This window comes from Aotus nancymaae, unplaced genomic scaffold (genome assembly GCF_030222135.1).
Source record: "Aotus nancymaae isolate 86718 unplaced genomic scaffold, 86718_ANA_hifiasm-v0.15.2.pri h1tg000031l, whole genome shotgun sequence".
Classification (NCBI taxonomy): domain Eukaryota; kingdom Metazoa; phylum Chordata; class Mammalia; order Primates; family Aotidae; genus Aotus; species Aotus nancymaae.
Window position 1 is genome coordinate 3682236 of NW_026988444.1, and position 27950 is coordinate 3710185.

A 27950-nucleotide genomic window follows, 5' to 3' on the forward strand; every position below is an offset into this window, starting at 1 on the left:
ATGGCGGAGGGCGGCAGCCCAGACGGGCGGGCGGGGCCGGGGTCCGCAGGTAACGTGCGCGCGGCTGCCGCGGGGCGTGTGGGGATGGCTCTGGCTGGCTCTGGCGTCCCTGCCGAGGCCCTGCGTCCTCGTCCCGGGCTGGCCGGGCTCACCGGGCAGCCAGGGAGCCGCTTCCCGCAGGCCGGGGTCGGGGGTCAGTGCGGCTCGTCGTGCGGGGCGGCCCCACCACGGACGCGCTGCCGGCTCGTCAGCCTCGAGTGCAGTCCCCGCGCTAGATTTTCTTTCCGGTGGAACTTGCTCGTAACTTCTCTCCGGTTAGCCGATACGAATTTGATATGACCCAACTGCAAAAATAGGCCGCGGGCCACCTTCCAGCTCTGAGTGCACGGATCAGGAAAGCCTCCCGGAGGGCGGGCACCTTTTCAACCCTCTGCCACCCACGACGTGACCGGTGGTACAGCGGGGCAGCCTTCCCACCCCCCACGGGCACAGACCAGCGACAACGGGGACGCCATCTCCAGCGAGCTCGTCAGTGACACAGCATGTCCAGAGGCAGCTAGAAAGGCTTACACCCACCATCCAAAATAACCTCCTTATCCTACCTCCACCTTGAAGGGCCCCTACCACGCACATGTGAAGGAAGCGGTCAGGACAGGTTCCTCTTTTCCGGTGGTGTGGTAGGAGTCCCTTCTTGCCGGATTTCTGAGTTTGCCATCCGCGCCAATGGTTTCATGTGCTCTGGGCTTTACATTCTTCCTCTCCTTCTTAGTAATAAACCAAGAAATTTGTTAAAAATCTCAAAAGATTGACTTAGAGACTGGTGCGGATAGTCTTTTTCCACCCCTCCCTCCCTCCCCACCTTCTTCCAATCATTTAAGAGACTTTTGTTGAAGACCTACTGTTGGCTAGACCCAGCGGAGGAAACTGCAGTGACCAGAACAAGCCAGACAAAGCATCCACCACCCTGGGCTTTGGTTGGCATTGACTTTGACATCAGAGACAGCCGGGGCCTTAGGGTCTAGGATGTCATTCCATGTGAGAGTGAGAGATGGAATGAGACGTGTTCCGTGGGAAAAAGAGGACTAACAGCTACTTCCCAGTATAGAGAGGGGTCCTGGGGAAGAAACACTGGCTTTGGCGGCTGCACAGGGCTCCTCTTTTTTTGATGTTTTTTTTTTTTGAGACGGAGTTTAGCCCTTGTTGCCCAGGCTGAATTGCAGTGGCGTGATCTTGGCTCACTGCAGCCTCCGCCTCCCGGGTTCAAGCGATTCTCCTGCTTCAGCCTTCCGAGTAGCTGCCCAGCTAAATTTTGTATTTTTAATAGAAATGGGATTTCACCGTGTTGACCAGGCTGATCTTGAACTCCTGAGCTCAGGTGATACCCTGGCCTAGGCATCCTAAAGTGATAGCATTACAGAGGGCCTTTTTTTTTTTGAAGGAGTCTCTCGCTGTCACCAGGTTGGAGTGCAGTGGTGCAGTCTCGGCTCACTGCAACCTCCGCCTCCCGGGTTCAAGCGATTCTCCTGCCTCAGCCTCCCGAGTAGCTGGGACTACAGGCATGCGCTACCATGCCCACCTAGTTTTTGTATTTTCAGTAGAGAAGGGGTTTCACCATGTTGCCCCGGATGGTCTCGGTCTCTTGACCTCGTGATCTGCGCCGCCTCTGTCCCAAAGTGCTGGGATTACAGGCGTGAGCCACTGTGCCCAACCGAGGGCTCCTTTTTATATCCTCATGCACTGCTGTTTTGTTATTCAGTGTGTTTGGGCCTGGGGTGGAGGGACAACAGATTTTCAGTTGAAGCTTAAGTGCTATCCTGGGGCAGTTGTGTTGTTATTGGAATAGCTGGTCAGCAAGACACAAACTTGAAGTTGCTTTTGAATCTGGAGCTGGGGAAAGATTCTGAGGCTACTTTTGAGATGGGCCAGAAATGGATAGCACAGAGGCCAGCAGAGGGGGCCCAGAAGAGAGCTCAGCAAAAGTCCTGTGGCTGCTGCTTACCTGTTGGTTATTGCCTTACACCTGAATCTTTCCCACTCCTACTTTGAACTTTTTCACTCTGTGGTAACCACAACTGTGGGGTTAATTACAGGGGAGGATAGTTACTGAAGGAAGACAGGGATAGTGGCGTAAAGAGCTGTTCATGCCTGCTTGTTGATCTGTGGCCGGCCTGGTTGTGGAATCAGCGTGAGCAGCCCAATGGACTCAAATCCTGGAGGGCAAGGACACTTCCTCATCACCCCATTGTACCAAAAGAGATTTGATTTTAATATAAAAAAAAAATTTCAGCATCTGGAAGAGCCCCTTATGGAGGGCGTGCTTTATACCTGCATGTCTGGTCTCACTCTAGGACAGCATGGCAGGGCAGGGACTTGAATCCAAGCCGTCTGTGTTTTTCTTTGTTACATACTTGCAAATCTGTGTAACTATTTTTACAAAACGTAAATCTCCAGGTGTTTATTTTGGGTTATGATGTGAGGTGAATGACTCAGTATTTCCAAATAAGTACTTAATGGTACAAATGCCATTTGTTGAATACTCTTACATTCTTGCTGATTTTGATGCTGGTTTATAATTTCAGGCATACCTTGGAGATAGTGTGTGTTCAGTTCCAGAACACTGTGATCAAGTGAATACTGCAATAAAGCAAGTCATGTGAATTTTTTGGTTTCCCATGCATATATAAGTTATGTTTACATGATGCTATGGTCTATTAAAAGTGCAATAATACCATTATGCCTAAAAATGTACACATTTTAGTTAAAAAATATTGCTGAAAAATGTTCACCATCATCTGAGCTATCAGTCACAAACTTTTTGCTGGTGGAGCATCTTGCTCCAGTATTGATGGCTCCTGACTCATCAAGGGGCAGTGGTAATTCTTAAATTAGATGACAATGAAGTTGCCATATCGACTGGCTCTTCCTTTCATGAGATTTCTTTGTAGCATGAGATATTGTTTGATGGCATTTTACCCACAGTAGAGCTTCTTTCAAAATTGGAATCGGTCTTCTTCAGCCCTGCTGCTGCTTTATCAATGAAGTGTATGTCGCCTTCTAAATCCTTTGTTGTCATTTTGACAGTGTTCACAGCATCTTCACCAGGAGTAGATTTCATCTCAAGAAACTGCTTTCTTTGCTCATCCGTAAGAAACAACTCCTCATCCATTCAAGTTTTATCATGAGATTGCAGTAATTTATTCATATCTGCAGGCTGTAATTCTAGTTCTCTTGTGATTTCCACCACATCTGCAGGTATTTCCTCCACTGAAGTCTTGATCCCCTCAAAGTCATTCATGCGGGTTGGAATCAACTTCTTTCAAACCCCTGTTAAAATTGATATTTTGACCTCCTCCCATGAATCACAAATGTTCTAAATGACATCTAGATTGGTGAATCCTTTCCTGAAGGTTTTTAATTCATTTTTGCCCAGATCCATCAGAGGAACCACTATCTATGGCAGCAATAGCCCTACAAATTGTATTAAATGATGTTAATACGTGAAAGTCAGAACGACTCCCTGATCCACAGGCTGTGGAATGGCTATGTTTGCAGGCATGAAAACAGCATGAATCTTGTACATCTCCATGAGAGCTCATGAGTGACTAGGCGCTTTGTCAGGGAGCAGTACTATTGTGAAAGGGATCTTCTGAGCAGTAGGTCTCAACAGTGGGCTGAAAATATTCACTAAACTATGCTGTGAACAGATGTGCTGCCACCTGGACTTTGTTGTTTCGTTTTTAGTGCATAGGCAGAAGGAGTTTTGGAATGGTGAGTGAGCACTGACTTCAGCTTAAAGTCACCGGCTTCGTTAGCCCCTAACAAGAGAGTTGGCCTGTCCTCTACAGCTTTGACACTAGGCATTGACTTCTCTGTAGCTGTGAAAGTCCTAGATGGCATCTTTTTTCCAATAGAAGGCTGTTTCTTCTACATTGAAAATCTGTTGTTTAGTGTAGCCATCTTCACCAATTATCTTTTAGCCACGTCTTCTGAATAACTTGCTGCAGTGTCCACGTCAGCACTTGCTGCTTCACTTTGTACTTTTGTGTGATGAGATGGTTTCTTTAAACCTTGTGAACCAATCTCTGCTAGCTTTAGACTTCGTTTCTGCACCTTCCTCAGCTCTCTCAGGCTTCATAGAATTGGAGAGAGTTAGGGCCTTGTTCTAGATTAGGCTTTGGCCTAAGGGAATGTTGTGGCTGGCTTGATAGTATCTCCAGACAACTCAGACTTTATATCAGCAATAAGGCTGTTTTGCTTTCTTATAAATTGTGTGTTGTTCACAGGGATAGCACTTTTAATTTCCCTCAAGCTCTTTTCCTTTGCATTCACAACTTGGCTGTTTGGCACAAGAGGCCTAGCTTTCAACCTTTCTCAGCTTTCCACATGCGTTTCTCATTAAGCTTAATCATTTCTAGCTTTTAATTTAAAGTGAGAGATGTATGACTGTTTCTTTAATTTGAACACTCAGAAGCCAGTGTAGGGTTATTAGCCTAATTTCAGTACTGTGTCTGGGGAACAGGGAGGACTGAGGGGAGAGAGAGAGAGAGAGACAGGGAGTGACAGGGAGCAACAGGGAGCGGCTGGTTGGTGGAGCAGTCAGAACACAGACCACGTGGATGGATTAAGCACCCTGTCTCATTTGGGCACAGTTTGTGGCCCCCCAAAACAATTACAGTAGTGACATCACAAATCACTCATCACCATAACAGATAAGATAATAATGAAAAAGTTTGAAATATTCCAAGAATTACCAGATTGTGACCCAGAAGACACAAAATGAACACATCCTGTTGTATAAATACAGGGTTGCCACAGACCGTCAGTTTGTAAAAAACACAGTTCTCTCTGGAGCTTGATAAAGTGAAGTGCAGTGCAATGAAGGGTGCTGGTATTGAGTTGTTTGTACTAAGGTCTTTCTGGGCGTTGATGGTTTGGTTTATTAATTTTTATTTTGATGAGCGTTCTGTTACCTAGTAGGGTAGGGCTTTTTCTCTGTAACTTACTAAAAAAACCAGAAAAGTTCTCCCTTATTTATATTTTCAGATAAACTTTAGAATATTTTTTGTGACATCTGATAACAAAACCCCAAAGAAATGGTTCGTACTTTATTTAAAATTCCTTAAATATTGAATCTTTTTATCCAAGTGCATGGTGTGTTTTTTCTGCTTATTCTGTTCTTTTGTGTTGCCTTTCAGTTTTATAGTCTTCATTATATGGGCTGGATTTATGTTTACGTACATGTATTTTTAACCTTTTTTATTGAGGTGGAACTTCCGTATGGTCAAGTGCACCTTTCTCATGAGTTTCTTAGGCAGGCCTCCCTGTGGCCATTACCCAGGGCAGCATGGTAGGGCGTCATCCATGTGGCAGACGGCAGCATTTACTCAGCCCTTGGGTTTTGCCCTACGTCTTTTTTTGTAGTGAAGGAGATGACGATGTTTCTCTTTCATAGTTTCCCAGTTTTAAGATATTCCCATATACTTGGAGTAAATAGAGTAATTGCACGCTAGATTCTTTGGTACAGTATTGATTCAATCTGCAAATATTTTCTTTAGGATCTTGCTTCTGTATTCTTCAGTAGGTTTGGCTTATAATTCCTGGGCCCCACCAACTTTTTAAAAGTTAATCTTGTCAGGGTTGGTGTCAGGAATGTGCTAGTTTTATAAGGGAAAGTTTCTACTATTTTCTCTTTTTGTTTTTACAGATAGGGTCTTGCTGTGTTGCTTAGGCTGGTCTTGAACTCCTGGCCTCAAGTGATCCTCCTGCCTCAGCCTCTTGAGTAGCTGGGATTATAGGCGTGCCACCATGCCCAGCTTGTGATTTATTTCTTGAGCATTTGAATGTGCCCCATAGCTGGGAGAGGGAAGACTTGCTGCAGATGGTACCCTCTTTTGGTTAACCTTGGTAGGGCCTCCCTGAGCTAACAGGAGCCCCTCTCTTCAGTGCAGGTCGTAATCTGAAGGAGTGGCTGAGGGAGCAGTTTTGTGATCATCCGCTGGAGCACTGTGAGGACACGAGGCTCCATGATGCAGCCTACGTCGGGGACCTCCAGACCCTAAGGAACCTGTTGCAAGAGGAGAGCTACCGGAGGTGAGCAGCGCTGCCCCGGGGCTGGTCCGGGCGCTTGAGCCCTGCAGGGCTGCATGAAGCTGAGCCCCACAGTCAGGATTGCAGATAAAGACCTTGATGTTGGGAGGAATGTGTTCCAGTTTTAGAGGAAGGGGAAAAAGGAGACTGAAGCAGCATGGACAGAGTTGTAGGAGACAGCCAGATAGTGTGGGCAGGGAGACCTGACTTCAGGTCCTGCTCTGTCATTAACTTTAGTGTTTTCTGGCAACTTCTGGGCCTCTGTGGACCTCAGCCTCCTGATGTCACCCCTGAAGTCAGCACCATTTCTGTCTTCAGTGGCGGCCCTGCCCCATCTTGGGTCTCTTGTGGCTCTTGATCTCAGGCGCTTCTGTACGTTCACCTTCCTTCACCAGCTTCCCTGGCGCCCTCTCCTCTGCTTCTCAGGCCCTCAGTCATCTGCCCTCGGACCTGGGCCTCAGCCTTAGGCCCTCTGCCTCATCACCTTTCTCCTTACTGTTCTTATCAGTGGTCCCCTGCCCTGGCCTTGCCAAACTCTGCCTGTCTCCACAAAACGGCTCCAGCCCTTCGTTCACGGCAGCCGATGCTTGCCCCTCCCTCTCCCTTCTCAGGACGCCTGGGAGAGCAGAATTTGCCTGCTCTCTGGAGTGTTCTCTGATTCTTCTGCGGGTTTAAGGTTGGAGTCCCAGCTAAAGCTTAAATTCAGCCGCAGCCGTGAGCTGTCCGTGCTGCTTTTGTGTTTCTGCTGTTCCTCCAGGACCCACGTGGCAGTGTGTTGATAGGAGCAGTGCCTACGTGTCGGTGCTGAGACTCATGCTGCCACTTTTCTTTGGATAGTTTCCAAGAAAAGGATTTCTACAGGAATATGTTTCTTCATTTCCTTCTAATGTCTTAGTGGTATTTCATCAGAAAAATATCAGTTTTTAAAAGAAAAATACCAGAAAGGACTGTCAGATAAAGATGGATGGGTCACATACAAATATTTAATGTGGATGACTCAAGCCCAAAGCAAACCTAAATTAAACTTGCAGATGTAACAGTAGAATGAGAGTTCAGTGAGGCCTCAGACCAAGTCTTTCCTATTGCTTTTCCCAGCACTGTTTATTCTTCCTTTACTCAGGTCCAGGGCGTCTCTGTTTCTTTACGTTTTCCTGTTGCTGTTTGTCACTTCTTTGGTGATGAGTTCCTGGAGCATTCCTCCCTTGACTTTCCTGTGCAGTCAGAGCTGGGGCACAGCTGACGGCGGAGTCCGGAGGGCTGGCTTGCGGAGCTGCTCCTGCTGCATGTTCCTGGGGCCTGGTTTGATGCTCTGGGCCCTTAGCTTTGTTCTCAGTTACACCGGGAGCTCGCTGTGAACTGGTTGCGGTTGCTGCCTTGCTGGGTTAGTGGTTGGGGCAGGCAGTTGCAGTCTGATTGCGACATCTGCTGAGAGCTGAGTCTGGACAGGTTCCTCTGCAGCTGTTGGCCTGGGGTGTAGCCCCCATGCCACCTTAGTGATCCTTTAGGCCATAATTTGTTCAGTGTTAGAGGTTGGGGGGCCTACATAGTCACCTAATCCTGGTGAGGATGCTGAGGCCCAGAGAGAGGCCCAGCCTCAAGCCTTCACATGTGGTAACTGAGGAAGAGCGGCCTGACCCAGACTCCTGGGTGAGTGCGCTGTTCATTTGGCACTGCCTCCCAGGCAGACCCTTTCCACCTGTGTAGAGGAAGGCACTTTGGACAGCAATCAGGAAATCTAGGAACTAGGGATCTTAGCATTGATGCTGATCATTCTGCTGATGCCTCGAGTTTCCTGTCTCTGGAATGGGGCTGGTAATGCCTGTCCTGCCCTGCCATGCCCAGGTTCCACAGGGGAAAGGTGTGAAAGCATTTCAGAAGGCAGAGCCCATTAACGAGGTGTTATTAACCAGCGGGGGACTATGTCAGTCACCTCCTCGGGAGTCTGTCTATGGGCCAGGGCGAGGGGGGCAGTGCAGCCTGCCCCTGTCCTGGGGCTGCATCTCATGAGCCCCCTTGTGATCCTCCTGCAGCCGCATCAACGAGAAGTCTGTCTGGTGCTGTGGCTGGCTCCCCTGCACACCGTTGCGAATCGCGGCCACTGCAGGCCATGGGAACTGTGTGGACTTCCTTATCCGGAAGGGGGCTGAGGTGGATCTGGTGGACGTAAAAGGACAGACGGCCCTGTATGTGGCTGTGGTGAACGGGCACCTAGAGAGTGCCCAGATCCTTCTCGAAGCAGGCGCGGACCCCAACGGAAGCCGGCACCATCGCAGCACCCCTGTCTACCATGCTTCTCGTGTGGGCCGGGCTGACATCCTGAAGGCTCTCATCAGGTCAGTACTGCGGGGCTCCTGGCCGCCAGGCTCCTGCGGCCACTTCACTTTTCTTCGCTGTATTTGCAGTTTTTCTCTGTTTAGAATTCGCTTCGTTGGATGACTTGCCTGTTTTGCTGGTCTTTGTAAAGAGCTGCTTCTTGGCTTTATCAGCTCTCTTTGTTTTTCTGCCTACGTGTTCCTTTATATCTGCTTTTATCTTTTTCTGATTTTTCATTTTTTTTCCCTTTTAAGTTGAATGCTTAGTCTTTTTTTTTTTTTGATTAAGAATGAAAACTTTGGTGCATGCCTGTAATCCCAGCATTTTGGGAGGCCAAGGCAGGTGGATCACGAGGTCAAGAGATCGAGACCCTTCTGACCAAGATGGTGAAACCCCATCTCTACTAAAAATACAAAAAAAAAATTAGCCGGGCATGGTGGCAAGCGCCTGTAATCCCTGCTACTCTGGAGGCTGAGGCAGGAGAATCACCTGAACCCGGGAGGTGTAGGTTGTAGTGAGCCAAGATCGTGCCACTGCACTCCAGAGTGAGACTCCGTCTCAAAAAAAAAAAAAAAAAGAGGAATGAAAACTTGTAAGGTTAACTTAACCTTTTACTATAGTTTTGATCATCCTCTCTAAGCTTCTTCCTTATTTTTTAAGTAGCTCTAATTGAAGTCGCTTTCCTCTTTGTTCTTAGAGTTATGGAAGATAAGGTTTTAATAACACTTTTATTATATTATGCTCAGATGATATGGACCATATAGTTTTCATTTTGGGGATTCTTTGAATTTTAAAGAAGTTATTATTATTATTTTTGTTTAGTTTTTGAGATGGGGTCTAACTTTGTTGCCCAGGCTTGAGTGCTGTGGTGTGATCATAGCTCACTACACCAATCTCCTGGGTCCAAGTGATCCTCCAGTCTCAGCCTTCCTGGTAGGTGACACTGTAGCTGTGCACCACTGTGCTGGCCTTATTGTTACTTATTAATGTCAGATTACATTGTTGTGAATGCTTGAAACAAGTACATGACCATGGGTGTTTTATTTACATATGATACTTTGTTAACCTAAATTAGGTTAACGCTCTCTCTTTTTTTTTTTTTTTTTTAATTTTCTTGCCATTGGATCTGCCAGAAATTTAAAGAAGTCTGTTAGTCTCTGATCACATTTGTGATTTTGCCATTTTTCCCTTTGTACTTTGAATAGGTTTTGTTTTGAAAATGTTCATGGTAATTGAGATCATAAAAATTCCTGCTTATGTATGATGCTCTGTCAAAACAAGAGCACTGTTAGTTTCATTTAAGGCCAGTTTACATGGCATTATATAATATTTTTAATCCTAGTGCGTTTCAGTAGTTCTGTTTGCACTTGTGTAGAACTATTTGTCTAGGCGTTTTTGCTTTTTAATACAGTTAACGTTATTGCTGTAGCTGATGTTAGGGTCTGTTTCTGTTACCTTTCTGTTTTGTAACTATTTGCATTTGATATCTTTTCTTCATGTACGTTTTTATTGCTTTCCCCTTCCATTGTATTACGTTTACGTCTTATTTTAATCATACTAATGGTTGCCTTTTTTTTTCCCTTTGGAACCAGATTGTTTTTTTTATTTTTCATGTTTCTAGTGACTTCTTTCCAGCAAAGGTGGTTTTTTCCCTCCCTTACTCTGGAGACCAAATTGCTCTGCATTTGGACAGGGTGCAGTTTAGGTAGCTCATTCTCAGCAAATGTTTCCGTGTTGGAAAGGATTAGGTAAGCGTTCTGTTGTTAGAGGCTGCAGCCAGGTTGGTTCTGAGGAGCAGGGACCTGACATTCCCTTTACCCAGCACAGAACATGGTTTTTAAATTAGGCACTGAGAATAAGCTTTTCCGGTTTTATAAATTAAATAGCTACACAATTGGCTTTTGGGAGGATAAAGAAATGAGAGTGGTAAGGTTGTTATGTTAAGAGGATGCTAAAGCTGCGAGGCTTTTTTCCTCTTTTTAAGGCTTTCTAAAGCCTTTGGGCATTTCAGTCAATTCATGATGCACAAGTACTTTGTTACCTGTAGGCCGACCGAGAAGTATGTACACAGATGCCCTTCTTGTGAAAATATTACTAAGTCATCTTATTCCCTCACTGGAGCACAGGACATTGCTTTTACAAGGCAGTACCAAGAACATATATTATTCTATTAAAAAGTTTCCTATAGTCTAAATTCCAAGATAATTGACTGTTGGAAGGAAGAGTGATGTGGTTAAGTTACTGAACAGCAATGTTATCTGGAAATAACTTGGCTCTGCCTTCCCTGTGCCAGTTCCCTCTTAGACAGGGCTCTCATCTTTCACGATTGCAATTTTCTGTCCCTCTATAAGTCACCTCCATTTTGTTATTTATAAATTCCCTTGGTATATATTGCTCATATTTTAGAGAAAAGGTACAGAATGGTATTTCTGTATGTGCAAAAGTTATATTGATTTATTGAGTTCTCCCAGTGTTTCCTTGACAGTGATATTAAACGCAATAGAAGAATTTGGAAAAAATTCAGGATTAAAATTAACTGGATCTCATCCAGTATATTTTTATGAGTGGATGAAGGGCTATCTTTCCCACAGCTCAGCTTATACCAGATTGTCATATTGCCCAACATTACAAATGTTTTGGAAGATTTTCCCTAAGAATAAGGAGAAAAAAGCCATCACTGCTTGAGATCTAGTTTTCCTTTGCTTAATTGGTTGGGTGTATGAAATGAAATATGAATTTCTTGTTCGTTCTGTGTGTTTTAGAATGCTTCCCCTGTCACGCCTAGAATGTCTTGGAAAGGGAGTGATGTTTGTGTTTGTTGTGGAAGCTAAATTGTCATGTAAGCGTGTTGGTCCATGTGCTCGTCCTCAGTCCTGTGTTGCCTGAAAGCAGCTGTTTCGGTTCCAGGGGAACGTTTCTGTGGTGGTGCTGAGGAGGCGCTTGGAAAGCTTGGTTGCGGGCCATTCCTGTCGGCCAGCGCTGTGATTGTGGCATGGAAGACGACGCTGTTCTGGCCTCCCCGCGCCCTGTGTGTTCTGGCCCTGCCATCGCTGCTCTCCACATACTCCCCTTTCCTATTTTCAAATGAAATACTTTGGTGGTGGTGAATCTTGTGAGACATTGTGGGACCGTGTGGGGCTGACGAAAGCTCAAGAAAACAGGTGCTGACTCTGATGTTTACTCAGATGAGAGTCACTAATGCGTTTTGGGCAGGAATCTTGAAGTGAGGTTGTGTTCCCATTCCCTCCGTCAGGCTGCATGTGATCTCAGTGTGTCCATTACTGCTGATACTCACTTCCGTTACTTGATGAAGATGGTGCCTGCCGTGTTTCGGTACTGTAAAGCTATTCCTGTTCTCTCTGTAATTAGGATTCTGCGGAGAGGTGCTCTGCAACCATGTATATATCCTGTTCAGCTCAGATTTTTAATTGTTCGTTTATTTATTTGTTAGTATAGACTCATGGTTTCTGTATTATTCAATGAGTTATAATTCATTATTATTGTTACTTAATTTGAAATTCATATTGTCCCAGATTTGGCTATTGATAGCTGCTTCAAGCCGTCTCTGTCCTTTTGACGTGTCCTTATCATTTTGTGAGTAGTTCCTTTCTCATGGAACAAGATATTCTGGGCTCATCTTGCACTTTGACTGTCTCAGTCCTGGAATAAGTCATTTCTCCAAGGTTTCTTTTAGTGAAGAATGGTGTGCAGAAACCTACATCTGGAGGCTAGGAGTGCCTGTTGCTTTTGGGGTGTCACTGTTTTCACACCCTCCTCCTGGACCAAGCTAAGGTTTTATGTACATTCCACATTTTTGTCTATATTTATTTTTTTATTTTTTAAGACAGAGTCTCGCTCTGTCACCCAGGCTGGAGTGCAGTGGTGTGATCTCGGCTCACTGCAACCTCCACCCCCCTGGTTCTAGCAATTCCCCTGCCTCAGCCTCCCAAGGAGCTAGGATTACAGGTGCTCACCACCACGCCCGGCTATTTTTTTTGCATTTTTAGTAGAGATGGAGTTTCACCACGTTGGTCAGGCTGGTCTTGAACTTCTGACCTCATGATCTACCTGCCTCGGCCTCCCAAAGTGCTGAGATTACAAGAGTTCACCTGGCTATCCTTAATCCAGGCTAACGCCACAAGGTTCTTCCTAGTTTCTTCCTTTCACCAGTGAGAACCTGGCTCCCCTGCCCCTCTTCACACACTACCTGTGTTGGCTATGTTGTCCCCTGTGTGGCACCAGATAGCCTCCTTTTGTGGCCCCTTCCCATACATGGCTCCTGGCCTGTTTGTGCTCTTATACCTCATGCCAGGTAGCCATTCTTGACAGGTGGCCTCACTTTGCCAGGACTCTGGGAGCCAGGGCCCCCTCATTGGCTGATCCCTGTTCAGAGTAAAAATGATTAGGAGTTTGGACTTGGCCTGGAAGAACCCTAAGTGCCTGATAGAGAGCAGTGTATTTGGTCATCTCTGAGCAGAGTGACAAGGGCAGGTAAAGTCAGTGGAGTCATTTAGAGATTGGCTTTGGTGGACAATGAGGCTTCTAAGTCAGGGGGCTCCTGCACCTGCCCTGTGTGAGATTTGTTTCCTCCTATCCAGGCTGCTGCTGGGGGTCAGGAGGGGCAGCCTAGGGGTTACCTTGCTCATGGCCGTGTGCATACCCCTGTGGAGAGCTGCATGACGCTCCCCTGCCAGCAAGCTGTGCGTCCTGGCCTGGGGCCTTCCAAGTGAACCTGGCACTGGGAGTGGTCTGTGCTAATCACGGGAGTCTGGATGTTTAGTGTGCCTGAAAAGAAAGACGTCCTTGTGGGCAGCGCGTTGTGGCACCAGGTAGATACCTGATTGAGTTCATGTGTTTCTTTTTGCTTAAAAAAATTTTTTCTTTTTGAGACAGAGTCACACTCTGTTGCCTAGGCTGGAGTGTAGTGCAGTCTCAGTTCACTGCAACCTCTGCTTCCCTGGGTTTAAGCAATTTTCCTGCCTCAGCCTCCCGAATAGCTGGGATTACAGGTGCTGGCCAGCACGCCTAGCTAGTTTTTGTATTTTTAGTAGAGACGGGATTTTGCCAAGTTGGTCAGGCTGGTCTCGAACTCCTGACCTCAGGTGATCCGCCTGCCTCTGCCTCCCAAAGTGCTAGGATTATAGGCATGAGCCACCACGCCTGGCTGCTTTCAACTTTTAAGGATTGCTTTTTAGTTAATTTTGTTTTACAACATAAAAAATTTACATGGTTCCAAAGTCAAATAAAACAAGGTATACGTTTTTTTTTGAGACATTCTCGCTCTGTTGCCCAGGCTGTAGTGCAGTGGCACAATCTTGGCTCACTGCAGCCTCTGCCTCCTGGGTTCAAGTAACTGTCATGCCTCAGCCTCCTGAGTAGCTGTGACTACAGGTGTATGCTACCATACTCAGCTAATTTTTTTTTGTATTTTTAGTAGAGACTGGGTTTTGCCATATTGGCTAGCGAACACCTGGCCTCAAGTGATCTGCCTGCCTTGGCCTCCCAAAGTGTTGGGATTACAGGCATGAGCCACCATGCTTGGTCAATGTACAAATTTTTGGAAGTCTAGCTTGTATCCTTGTCTCCTTCATCCTGTTCTCTCCCTTCCCAGTAGATAACCATTAAAAAATTCCATGGTTTACCATAAGCACACTGCAACCTGCTCCCCCATAGAAGCAGTAGTGGACTGTCCACTCTCACTGTCCTGCTTCCTCCCCCTCTTCCTGTGCTTGGAGGCCGTTCTGGAGCAGTGTATAGCAGCCCTCCTCACTCCTTTCAGAGCTGCACAGTGCTGCATTGTGCAGATGAGCCGAAGTTCATTCAGCCAGTCCCCTGTTAGTGGACATGTGGGTGGTTTACTGTCTCCAGCTGTTATGGATAGTGCTTTAATGAATTGTCTTGTGCATACATTTTTTCATAGTTTTGCAGATGTGTTTTGGAAATAGATCCTGAGAAATGTAATTGATTGACAGGTTAAATACATATAATTTTGCTAGTGATTGACAGATTTCCCCCCTCCATAGGGGGAGTGTTTACTTTTCATTGCTCAAACAATGAGTGAGACTTTCTGTTTTCTAACCTGGTCAATAAATTTTTGGATTTTTCCCAATCTGATAGGTGAGAAGTGATATCTCAGAATAGTTTTAATTTGCATTTCTGTTTTGAGTGAGGCTGAGTGTCTTTTCCTGTGGCTAAGAACCATTTGTAGCTGTCCATCTCTCTGACTTTTCTTTTTCTTTTTTTCAAGATGGAGTCTCGATCTGTTGCCTAGGCTGGAGTGCAGTGGCACCAGCTCTGCTCACTGCAACCTCTGCCTCCCAGGTTGAAGCAATTGTCTTGCTTCAGCCTCCTGAGTAGCTGGGATCACAGGTGCGTGACACCACGCCCAGCTAACATTTGTATTTTTAGTAGCGACAGGGTTTTGCTGTGTTGACCAGGCTAGTTTCAAACTCCTGACCTCAGGTGATCTGCCTGCCTTGGCCTCCCAAAGTGCTGGGATTATAGGTGTGAGCCACTGTGCCTGTCCCCATCTCTCTATTTTTTTCTACAGGGCTATTGGTCTTTTTCTTTTAGAAGCTCTTTATATGTTAGGGATATTAACGCTTTGTAACATTTTTCCCCAATTTTTCATTGATTGTTTTACTTTGCTTATATTGTTCTGTCATGCTAATGCCATGCAAAAGTTTTTCTTTTCAAAATTTTTATGTTAAAAACATTTTTGTTGTGGATTTTGTGTCAGAATTAGGCAAATTTTACTTAGAGGTTTTTTCTAGTTTTTGCATGGTTTCATATTTCACGTTTTAAATTCTGATTCATTTGGAATGTATTCCAGTATATGCTATGGTGAATGGATTTACTTTTACCTTCTTCCATATGGATGTCCAGTTATCCCAAAAAACACATATTAAGACATCCACATCCCTCCCTTATTTGAGATCCTGCCTTTATTTATATATGAAATTTCTATATGCAATTTGGCCCATTTCAAGATTTTCTGTAAAGTTCCATTATTCTGTCAATTTCGTTCACATACCAATACCACAGTTTTATTTTTAGCCTTTATAGTAAATTTCACTTATGGCGTGGCTACCTCCCACCCTACATTATTGCTTGACTTTTTCATCTTGTTTGATCTTACAGATGAACTTGATAAATCAACTAATGCAGCTTCAGGGATGCTGTTTTTATTTATTTATGTTTTTAATCAACTTATTCTAGTAATGATATTTTCATTTATAAAATAAATTTAGGGGGAATTATCTTAACAATGTTGAGTCTTACCCAGCACTGTGCCGTGTCTTTCCATTCTCTTAGGTCTACCTTTGTTCACGTTCAGTAATAGTTTATTATTTACCTTATGCAAATTTTGGACATTTATTGTTAAGTTTATGCTTAGATATGTCATTGTAAAATTTATTTTGTGATCATAAATGGAGTTTTCTTTTTATATGAAGGCTATTGGTTTTGTAACCTGTTACTTCAATAAGTAATCTCATTGCTTGTTAGTTTTTCCATATTATTTAGGGCTTTTCAGACATGTTGTATCCTCTGAAAATAGGGATTTTTTTACCTCTTATTTTCCAATCTTATGCATTTAATTGTTTCTCTTGACTAATTGCACAGGGTACTTTTAACACCGTGTTCATTAGGAGGCTGGAAAGCAGCAATCTGTCTCGATCCAGCTTTGGCAAGAGTGCTTCTAGCCTTTCCCTGTTAAATGATACACTGACTTCTGGCCTGAGGAAATATGTATAAAAGAAAAGCCGTCACTTTCTGTTTTATTGAGCATTTTTAAACGTGCACAGCTCTTAAGTTTTGTCATATGCCCTCCTTTTTTTTTTTCTTATTTTGCATCTGCAGAGATAATCAGAGGAATTTCCCCTCAGCCTCGTTTTACATTTGATTATATTCATAGTGTTTATAATATTGGAGCTGCCTGTGTGCATTCTTGGGATAACTCCCATGAGGTCATGGTATATTGCTTTCTTAATATGCTTTAGGATTCTCTTTGGCTAATATTTTATGGAAGATTTAAAATTGATACTCATAAATGAAATTAGTTGGTAGTTTTTCCTATGCTTTGGCCTTTGTCAGGTTTGGGGGCTATTGTGCCAATTTTGTCAGATGAATTTGGAAGTTTCTCTTCTTTTTCTTTGCTCTGAAATAGTTTAAATAGCCTTGTGATTATTGGACCTTTAAGGTTTGAAGGAGTCCCTTAGGAATTATTGTATATGCAGGGATTCCAAGTTCTTTCCTGCTACCTTATCTTTCTGGATGTAATGAAGCTATCTAATCTGTGGAGTCTCCTATAGCGCCTGGTGTCACCAAATCAATGTGATCTGTGAAGTCTTCTGTAGCCCCTGGTGTGGGATCTGTGGGCTGTGGTCGGTCCCCTGCACAGTCTGACTTTCCCTTTCTTCCCTGCAGGTACGGGGCTGATGTTGATGTCAACCACCACCTGACTCCTGACGTCCAGCCCCGATTCTCCCGGCGTCTCACCTCCTTGGTGGTCTGCCCCTTGTATATCAGTGCAGCCTACCACAACCTCCAGTGCTTCCGGCTGCTCCTTCTGGCTGGAGCGAACCCTGACTTCAATTGCAATGGTCCTGTCAACACACAGGGATTCTACAGGGGCTCTCCTGGGTGCGTCATGGACGCAGTCCTGCGTCATGGCTGTGAGGCAGCCTTCGTGAGCCTGCTAGTAGAGTTTGGAGCCAACCTGAATCTGGTGAAGTGGGAGTCATTGGGTCCAGAGTCGAGAGGAAGAAGAAAGGTGGACCCTGAGGCCTTGCAAATCTTTAAAGAGGCCAGAAGTAAGTGGCCTGAGTTCAGCTCTGACTTGTGGGCTGGGTTGATTGAATGAATCAAGATGTAGCAATAAACAAAAAACAAAACAAAAAAAACTTCTAACTGAGCACTTGGCCAAAATCTTCAGTTAGCACTCACAGTTTTCCAGACGGTTATTCAGATTGATCTTCTCTTTAAATTCCTGGTCACCAAGAATCGATATCAGGAAATCTCTAAAAGTACATGTGTGTTGTCAGAACTCCTAGAATTATGTTCTCTCTCTCTCTTTCCTTTTTTGAGACAGGGTCTCGCTCTGTCACCCAGGCTGGAGTACAGTGGTGCAATCATGGCTCACTGTAGCCGTATTTTCCTGGGGCTTGTGTGATCCTCCCACTTCAGCCTGCCAAGTAGCTGGGACTATAGATGCACACCATGCCTAGTTAATTTTTGTATTTTTTGTAGAGATGAGGTTTTGCTATGTTGCCCAGGCTTGTGTTGAACTCCTAGGCTCAAGTGATCTGCCTGCCTCGGCCTCCCAAAGTGCTAAGATTATAGGCATGAGCCACTCCCCTGGCCTAGAATTATATTCTCTTTATCCTTTTGCTCTGCTTTCTGGCCCCAGATTCTTACAGACAGTGACTTCTTTTATGCCTGGTTTTTAAATGAGCCCTTAAAACAACTTGTAAGTGGCTTTCTAGGGTTCCTCACTTTCCTTTCTTCAGTTACACTCAAGTATCGATATTTTGGATTGTGTGATAAGCCTCAGTTTTGTTAAAATAAAGTTCCTAGTCTGCTTATTTATGAAGAAGGATTTTTTTTTAACAATTAATGCATCAATAGCACAAGAGATTGGAATTGATCCGTGGCTTGGTCTTGTCATCTGAGGCTCTCACTGGGATTCAGACACTGACCTCCTATGTCCTCTTTGACCTCCTGCCCACACGTCTCCCTCTCCCGCCGCTCCCAGACTGGGTCCCGAGACCTCCAAGTTGATAACCTCTTCCTTCCCCCTACTTCTCAAAGGACTAAATTCATTGTGTTTTTGTTACTCGATTTCCCTAAACCAGTTCATTAAAGCATGCTCCTGTGTAGCCTTCCCGCAAATAGTTAATGGTCAGCTGGGAACCATACTGATAGAAAAAGCAGCTTGCTTTCATGACTGTTCCACTCATCAGCTTCCTCGCTAACTGAGGCAGAACTTGGCTGCGCTCTTTTCATTGGGAGCAAAGTCGTCAGCCTGTGCCCCTCAGGCACTGCTCCGCTCGTGTTCCTTAGGTTCTTGTGGAGCTTCAGGGTTTGACCAAGAGAAGAGGCTGACAGAGGCTGGGTGCCAGCGGCTTGCACCTGCCAGGACCTTCAATGGTCCACTCTGATTTCTTTGTCTAGTGCATTAAACATGGTCAAGTTGCGACCCAGGGAGCAGATGCCTGGGTTAATGAGGCTGTAAAAGTTTCGCTCCTTCCTCCAACAGAAGGAGCAGATTAGAAGACCTTCCTCCCTGGGGCCTCCTCTCTTCATCCATCAGGAAAAGCCATCACTTTGTGTCTACTGAGCATTTTGAAGTTGGTAGTGAGCATTTGTGCAGTTCTGGCTGCCAGTCCCAGCTGCCTTTGCTCTCTAGAGCTAGGATAGAATTAACCTTTCTCTGTCCCTCCCTTTCTTCCCCTGACCTCCAGGTGTTCCCAGAACCTTGCTGAGTTTGTGCCGTGTGGCTGTGAGAAGAACTCTAGGCAAATACCGGCTTCATCTGATTCCTTCACTGCCTCTGCCAGACCCCATAAAGAAGTTTCTACTTCATGAGTAGTTCTCAGTGCAGCGGTTGATTCCAGTGAGGGAGAAGGTGATCTGCAGGGAAGGTGGATACCGAGTCCCGCGTGCTGTGCTGCCGGCGGTATCCTGGTGGCTGTTGCTACAGAAGACGCTCTAGTGGACTGTGATTCCTCCTCAGGTGCCTGGGCCGCTGAACAGTCCTTGGGTCGTTGTCAGCCGAGAGGCTTATACAAAAGTTATTCTTGTTTTTCCCAAGTTCTGTATTTTGGATTTTCAGTTGCATATGAATGTAACGGGCCATGGAGTATGTACACGTAGGGGCTGAGGTTGGAGGCCTAGTAATTTCCCTGGAGGGAAGACTCCTAGCACTTCTGGAACTGTGCTTCTATTTATTTTTCTACTTCTCAATTTGATTGTTTGATTAAAGCCTAGTATCTTAAGTGAAAAGGGAGTTTTGTAAGCAAAACAGAGGACAGAAATGCAGTTCATGAACTTGCTAGTTTGTTTTCCCTGCTCCTGGGGTAACATGCACTAGTCATACACACACCCCTTCCTTGCACTTCAGGCCTCTCTCTGTGGTCAGGTGTCGTAGTGATTGTCTTCTTCAGGGCTGGTTTTCTGGCTGCACAGCACCTGTTCTGATACCTACTGTGCCTCTCATCAGGTGTCATGATTTTTCTGCCACTTCACCTTAGGGAGCTTCCAGTGATTGATTTTAGGAGGCCCACACCAAACTGCCCAGGAAATGACTGCCTTCCTTGGGAACAAGGACTGTTCCAACAGCATTCACTGCCAGTTCTAACAGGCGAGGAAAATGCCCGCGGCACTGTCTCCTGTCCCCTACACACACCAGAAAATGAAAAAGGCAGTGGGTCCTCTGGATGGTTCTAGCCTCCAGGTACATGGTATCCAGTGGACAGAACATCTGGCAGTTGGTTGATGGCTCTTTTTTGTCTCAGTAGCTGCTTCTAGAATCTACGCAAGGGGATAGCAGTGAGGTCAGAAGTCTTTCCTGGCCTGCTGGGAACCGTGGCAGGGGAGAGAGATGACCTGGGTTATCACTGCTGATAGCTTTGGCTGCATGGGTGGGGCTTCCCCTCACCCAGGGCTACGCTGCCAGGTTTGAGGGTCACCGGCAGGTGGGCAGGTGACTGCGGCCTCAGAGCTCTCCCAGGTTGCTGCTATTTCCCATGAATCACATCACATTTTGTCATTTGGAGCCCATGAGGACCATTGTGTGGATCCATGGTGATTCTGGACTTCAGATATATTTAGGAAGGAGCAGATTTCAAATCTGTTTAGATTTTCTATAATAAGAGAAATCCAATTTGTAAAAATTGAACAATGACATTGTTTTACTTATTAGCATCACTGTGTGTCTTAGCAGGCAGGCAGTGCCTGGCCATTATTGCATTCTACAGCCTGAGGATGGAGTTCTATACCCCCGACCCCCTGTGTCACAAATGGGCTCTGTGTGGGTCACCTCAGCTGGCCCGGTTGTGTGCAGATGGAGTTCTGAAAGGAAGAACAGTCCTCGGGTGATTGAGAGGAGAAGCGCAATCCTGGAGGTGTTTGCTCAGCTGAGGTGACACTGTGAGAAGCTGTGATGGTTGTGTAAATGTGGGCTGTGTGCTGTTCCCAAGGGGAGCTTGAGATTGGGTCCTGCTGAAGTCAGGAGAGTCTTCCCAAGAGAGGAGAGGAACCGCAGGTGGTGAGCGGCTGGGGAGGGCCAGGACAGCCAGAGCCGGGTGCTGCTGGGCTTCAGCCCGGGAGAAGGGGTAGGTGTGTTCTTTGTGGCACCCAAAGTGGGACTAGGACAAAAATTGGGCTGGGGCTGGGGCAGGAGCTATAGGGGGTTAAGGAATGATGATATGGAAGTTGGAGCCACCAAAGTGGGCTGGGCCTTGTCACTGGAGGTCATAGGCAGTGGCTCATCACCCTGGTAGCGCTGAGAGGGGCTTTCAAGGAGGCAGCTTAGCTCCCTGCACTCTGGGCTCTTTCCGGGCTTACTGTTTAGCCCCTCTCACCTCTTGAGTCTCTTCTTCCTGCTGCCCTTTGGGTTCAGGGTAGGAGAGGAGGGTGGCTTTTCTTGAGGTGAGCCATGTTGTAGACACACGACATGCTCTGTGTCTGCCCTACTGAGTGCTTTCTGCAGGGGCCTGGTAAGGACGAGGCCTCCCCAGCCCTTCCTGGTGTAGAAGGTGGCTCAGTTCTTGGACCTTTTGGGAAGCAGCACCTGGGAATGCTGCCTCATGGGAGTCCCATGTATGAGTGCGCTGGTGTGACCTTCAGGCTGCACAGAGGTGAGGACCTACGTGTGGCAGCGTGGGCATCACGCTTCTTTGTACAGTGCAGGGCCTGCTTCTGATGGATCAGGCCGCTGCCTCCGGTCTTTAGAAGGAATGGACTGAATGGATCCTTGCAGAGGAGCCTCACCCAGACCTGGCCAGGGAATGATGTGTCTGGAAAGAGAAAGAGCTGGAGGAGGGGCCTCTTGCATCCCTTCCCTGGCCTGTGGCCTGCCCTGGCTGGCCTGCAGGTGTCTAGGGTCTCAGCTTTTCATTTGCAGAGGACATATTCAACTTCCTCTTTGTTCAAGCCAGGCTTTGTGGACTTTTTCAGAATCCAAACAACTTGGAAGTTTGGTGTCTTGTTTCATAGCTGCCAAACATGAATCTGAAAACAGTGTGGGTAGCTAAGGGAATTCCTCCTGGATTTTAGTGATACTCCCTTCACTAAAGCTCCCTTTTTATTCTATTGGCAAGGATGGGAAAGAGTTGCACTCTCCACCTGAGCACTTTATAAAATCACCTTCCTAAGCCCTGGGGCGCCTGAGTCTTGCGGCACAGGGAAACGTGGTCCTCAGTGAGGCTGCTGCCTGATTGGCCCAGAGTCCTCCCCAGGAGAAGGGCTCAATGGGCTGGTGGGAAGGAGCCTGAAGGTTGCCCCTGGCTGCATCCCAGGAGCGTCTGACTGTCCCGTCACCACTTCCAGGGCAGCTGCTGGCTGTTGAACAGAGTCCTGGGCCCTGGGCCTTGGCTGCTGTCAACAGGTGGGCTGGGCTGGGCCGGGCCGGGGTGGGGTGGGGGACAACGTTAATACCTCTGAGAATTCAGCTTTGGAGTCCCGGGTGAGGGGTTTTAGATAAACCCATCGGTATTACCCACATTCTGTGACTCTTTGTATCACTCATGTTATTTATTTATTTATTTAATTTATATTCTGCCTTGTTGCAGAAAAGTGTTTAAGGCAACAATGCTTGTTTTTTGGTGTTTTCTTTTGACATTTGAAAGTTTAGTTAAAATGTATTTGTTAAATAGATAATTTTAAAGAGAAAGGACAATTGTTTTAAGTAAGTTTTCTTTTTTCTTTTTCTATGAATTGATCCTTCAAATTAAACGTTCTTGAGAGAAAGAGGAAGAGAGGAAGATACAGGAGACATAGGGCTGAGGCAAGGGAGAGTCTGCCTGCGGGAGACGCTTGGCCTGTGCTTTGCTGCTATCCGTGTGGCCTTGGCCAAGTCCCTGTTCACAGTGGTGACTCTACTTTAGACAGGGACAGGGCTTCCTGCTGTGCCTTGCCAGCGGGGTTTTGTGGGGTCACTTGGGAAAGCACCTGTATTACACACACAGTCCCCATGTGCGTGGAAACTGCTGTTGTGGTGACTTGTCCCTGTTCTCAGTGCAAACGCATTTGAGGTGATGGCTGGAGGAGCCTGTGACCCGGGAGATCTCAGCTGGACCTTGGGCCCCAATGGACCAGAGTCCTTGTGGCCCACAGTGTAGCATGGGGATGGAGTGCTTTATGCAGGTGAGGCGTATGAAAACAGCATGGTAAATAATTGATGAAGTCACGTTTATTCAACTTGAAGGATTGTCTTTTATTCCGAGGTTATTTTTGTCCTGATTTGGATGATAAAATGTCCTTTTATGTAATGAAGGTGAAAGTGGAGGGCAATAGTTTTGCTTTTGAAATGCTCTTGGTTGCAAAACAAAACATTGGCTGCCGTTTGTCAGCCCCAGAATTTCTTCTTCAGTTCGCCTGTCTTTGAAACCCCAAAGTCAGGGAATTGAAGTCTAGCTGTGGTGTGTATTTATGTATTGGTGAGAAATTCCTCTTGGGTTCTTAAACAGCCTGTCCACTGGCAAAGAGCACTGCAGCATTTCCACTGCCTCACTGTCCAAGAACAAGTTGGGAGATCGCTGCATGCGGTTTTAGGAAGTGCAAACACCTGTGGGGATGGGCCTCTGGCTACCTCTGGATCCATGAGACATACTCACAGGAAGTTGGTGTGGCCTTCGGTGAGGACTGTCCCCCTTAACCTGGACCCTGGGAGCCTGTGGCCCCCTGTATGTTGGTGATGACACTAGTGTGGGTCTTCTGGCTCTGGGGCTGCAGCTTCTGCTTCCTCACCTGGCCGTCTGCACTCAGCAGGCAGGCCTGGCCTCCAGGACCTGGATCTCCACCAGCTCGGATCGCTGTCCTGGAAGAACCTGTTTGGGCCACATGACCTCCTTTCTCACTTACACCTCACTTCCCTCTTCTCCCTCCAAACCTGAATCTCTCAGTGTGGAATGAAATAGTTTAGGTGGTTCCATGATGCAAGTTGGTGGGATTCACGTCCTAGGAGAAATTCCACAGAGAGGAATGTTTAGATTTTGAGGTGCACGGTGATGTGTGGCATAAATACCGTAAATTCTCAGCAGACAGTGGGATGGAGAAGTGAGTGGGGGCAGAAGGGGGACTTCTGTTGCCTTGACATGTGATTGCTCAGTGCCTGGAATGGAGGCGAGTCTCTTTTTTTATGTTGCTTTGATTTCAAGATCTCTTAGATATACTTGGTAGCATATGGATGTCCATAAAACCAGTTTGAGAGTGGCGTTTATGAACAAGCTGTCTCGTGTGTGCAGTTGCTGCTGTAATTGAGCTGGCAGTGCCCTGCCCTGCGGTGTCTGCACAGCTCCCACTGCTTTTCTTTGCTGTTGGGCATGTGAGGCATGACTTGCAGCGGGGCCTGGTGCCTGGGGACCTGCTGAAGAGAATGCTCGCCGCCGGCCCTCTGTCTCCTTTTCTGCTTTGGTAATGGATACGTGTGTGCCTGCAGTGGCTGGGACCATGACTGTTTCTGCCCTTGTGCCTAGTTAAGAGCTTTCAAAAGCATAACGGACATTTTTGATATGCTGTTGTAACTTTAATAAATGCTTTATTTCCCTCTAATTCCCCCAAAATGCCTTAATTTTGTGGACTATTTATTTCAACAGGTGGAAGTGTTGTCATATGAAATCGGTGTGCACATTTCAAGAAGGGAGTTCTTTTTTCTTTTTTCTTTCTATGGAAAGTTTCAAGTGATTAGGTAGAAAGAAGGACTCTGAAGCAGAAGTTTTTAACTGCTCTAAAGGAACTTGGGGCTCCAGGGACGTACCCCAAATGCTGCCCAGGTTGAAACTCCCTGACTGTCTGTTTTACTTAGTGGCTTGTGGTTTCCAGTTTGAAGAGAGTTGTGCCCCTAAAAGTGTTTGAAACCTGTGGATTTCAAGCAAGGTGCCATTGTCCCCCCAGTGTTCTGTGGGGTGGGAAGTGATGGAGACTGTGGGCAAGCCTGTTGTTTTTGGCCCCCTGTTATATGGGACCTGTTTTGACAGTGGGTGGGTGAGATGTGAAAATTTGGGATGAACCTGGAATGAATGAACTAAATAAAGACATGCATTCATCTGTCAGCGACTCCTGGCGTGTTCTTTCTCTTCATTGCTTGTCCCAGAACCTCTGCCACCTCTCCTGCCCTCCTGCAAAGAAGGCTTTTATCTCGAGCAGCCTCAGTCTCTCTGCCTCAAAACTAGCTGGATTTATGTGGCAGAGATTGCTAGTTCCCATCACCATCCACTGTTTCCATCTGTGGTGATACGACTCAGTACTTGGATTCCCAGAATAAAGGCTTCATTCCTCAGCCTCCTGTGCAGCTAGGTGTGGCTGTTTACCATTGAAATCCCATGGAAATGACAGGGAATTTTTTTTAAAAAAGCATAAATCCACTAGGATGATTAAAAATCACAACAAAATTGGAAAGCTCTCCAGAAATTAGGTAAATGGTAGCTGACTTAGAAACACCTGAGAAATCTACAGTGTAAGAAAGAAATGGGAACATCTGAGCATCTGAGTTGTATTGCAGAGCTCCCAGAGGCTCTGGAATTGCCAGTTCAAGGTTCTTCTGGAAGTAGTTGTGAGATAAGGTGAAACCAGGAGCAGAGGCCTGTTTCAGAAGCTGTTAGACTCCCCATTCCACACAGTTGGGTAACTGTGCCTACCTCAAACCAGAGGAGTGAAAGGCCAGAGGAGGTGTGCCGCTTTCAGCCTTCAGCGTCTGAAGTCAGCTCAATCGTATCCTCTCGTAAGAAAGCAGAAAGAGGCTTATTTGAAGGGAATCTCACCAGCCTAAAAGGAAGGACCTAAAGTTACTCATACATAACGTGGCCCAGGAAATGCTCTTACACGTCTCTCAGTGGATCCCAGTGAATAAAAGGCTTCTGAGAATGACGGCTGTAAGTTTCTAGATTACAAGGGCTCCGCTAACCTAGTGCTAACACAGTGGAAGAAGAAAGCACCTGGCGTCTTCAGTGCACATCAGTATCACATCCAGGCACATGAGTGAGGTTTCAGAACACCAGGGCACTGCTGGAGGAACAGACAGTACACATGCAGAGTATCAGGAATCAGAACAGCTTTGCAGTCCTCAGATGCTGCATAGGAAACTGAGGGAATATGGGCCTTCTCAAATTCTGAAGGAAGATTGTTTCCAGATTAAAAGTCATGTCAAAAGACTTGTAGGCTCTTTAAAAATGTACATTCCACACACCCTTTTATTTATTTTTATTATTTTTTTGAGACAGGGTCTCACTCTGTCATCTAGACTGGGTCGAGTGCAGTGGCATGAACACTGCTCACTGCAGCCTTGACTTCCCAGGCTCAGTGATCCTCCTGCCTGAGCTTCCCAAGTAGTTAGGACCACAGGCATGTGCCACCATGCCTGGCTGATTTCTTGTCAAAAAAAGGTTTTGCTATGTTGGCCAGGCTGGTGTTGAACTCCTGGGCTCAAGCGATCAGCGCATCTTGGCCTCCGAAAGTGCTGGGATTGCGGGCGTGAGCCACCGCGCCCGGCCTCTACACACCCTTTTAAATAAAAGGAATAGAGGCGGGGCGTGGTGGCTCACGCCTGCTATCCCAGCACTTTGGGAAGCTGAGGCAGGTGGATCACGAGGTCAAGAGATCAAAACCACCCTGGCCAACGTAGTGAAACTGTGTCTATTAAAAATACATAAATTAGCCAGGCATGGTGGCATTCGCCTGTAGTCGCAGCTACTCGGGAGGCTGAGGCAGGAGAATTGTTTGAACCCCGGAGGTGGTGGTTACAGTGAGCCAAGATTGTGCCACTGCACTCCAGCCTGGAGATAGAGCAAGATTGTCTCAAAAAAAAAAAAAGAAAAAGGACTAGAGGATGTACTCCAAAAGAAGAAGGGTTGGCATAAAGGCAATGGCAAATCCAGTGCAAAGAGCAAGGTGACTCTTCAGAACACAGCAAAAGGAGGTTCCAGGATAGCAGATGTGCTCTCGGCATGGAAGGCAGGCAGTCTGGGTTTGGTGCTGGCTCCAGAGAAGATGGCTTAACAGAACACCTGTTGCCTCTGAACACACTGAGGATTTACATAGGAGCTGAGAAGGAATTATTGACTACCTAGAAAACCAAGGGACATAACTCCAAGGAAAACAAGTTGGATAGGAAAGAAAAAGTTACCACAGAAACACTGCTATGTAATTCAGTTATGATTAGTATTTATATAGTCCTAAAATACAGGCACTGGACAGTAACCGTGCTATGATAGTACCCTATTAGGAGAATGGAGGGTGGGAGGAGGACTGATGGGAAGTGTGTGTGAGCAAAAGCTGAATAATCCTCTTCCATAAGGAGAGACCAAGAGAAAATGTCCAGCCTTGAAAGGCATTTTGGCCCTGATTGAGTGCCAGAGAGTACGCCCCCAGCAGAAACCATACCCATGAGAGGCCTGTGGGAGAGGCTTTGGCTTCTGTTTAAACCAGCCCAGAAGCAGCACAGCGGAGAGAAACCCTGCAGAAGGGCTGAGGGCAGGGCCTCGTGGAAAGCTGAGGAGTCCACACATCAGGGAAACCCTTAGCGTGAAGCAAGGATGGGCCCCAGCACTGGCCTCTTCAGCAGCAGGCCGTCACAGTGTGGGGAGCCACATGGGGGCACCGACGTTAGGGGAACCTACGAAGTGTGGCGTGTGAAGGGGGCATGAGCAGCAAGTGCACAGCTGTTCAGCACCAGAGAACCCGGGGACGTGGAACCCAGTGCTGGAGAAAGGTCTCGTAAGTGCAGTGAATGTGGGAAGTTTCTTAGCTACAACTCTGGCTTCATTGAATACCAGGAAATCCACTGTGGCGCTGAGCCTTGCGAGTGCAGCTGATGGGGGAAAGCATTCAGCAAAGGACTCACCTTTCATCGGTGCCAGAAGATTCACAACAGAAAGCCCTCATTAATGCAGTAAAGTTTGGAAAACCTGTAACCATATCGCCAAGTTCATCCAGCATCAGAGAGTTCACTCTGTAGAAAGTCCTTACAAATGCACAGAAAGTGTTCCGCCAAAGGTCTGCTCTTATTTAGCCCTGGAGGATTTTCAGCTTTAAAATGGTCGTATGGAATCAAGCCGGTTTCACTCCCCCAACAGAAAACCAAAAACAAATATACAGTGTGAGATTTTCACCAGCAGCAACCCAGTCAGTACTCCAGAGAATGAGACAGATTCTGGGGCCACAGAGAAGTGAAAAAACTCCAGGCAGATGGTAGGAGAACCAGACTTTCTACATCCATGATGCTCCTCCCCCAGATTCTCCCCAGCAACAAGTGAGTGGAGAATCTTCCCCCAACTGTATTAGTACACTGCTATGAAAAACTGCCCGAGACTGGGTAATTTATAAAGAAAAGA

At 46.4% G+C, this 27950-nt stretch overlaps 1 protein-coding gene across 1 annotated transcript; it reads left to right on the top strand.

Moving 5' to 3' along the window:
• On the top strand, nucleotides 1-24678 carry ASB1 (ankyrin repeat and SOCS box containing 1). Its single transcript, XM_012473479.2, has 5 exons — nucleotides 1-49; nucleotides 5949-6090; nucleotides 8118-8420; nucleotides 16828-17213; nucleotides 18864-24678. Exons 1-5 carry the CDS (start codon nucleotides 1-3, stop codon nucleotides 18989-18991), a joined length of 1008 nt encoding a protein of 335 aa, XP_012328902.1. The 3' UTR covers nucleotides 18992-24678.
• The last annotated feature ends 3272 nt before the right edge of the window (nucleotides 24679-27950 follow it).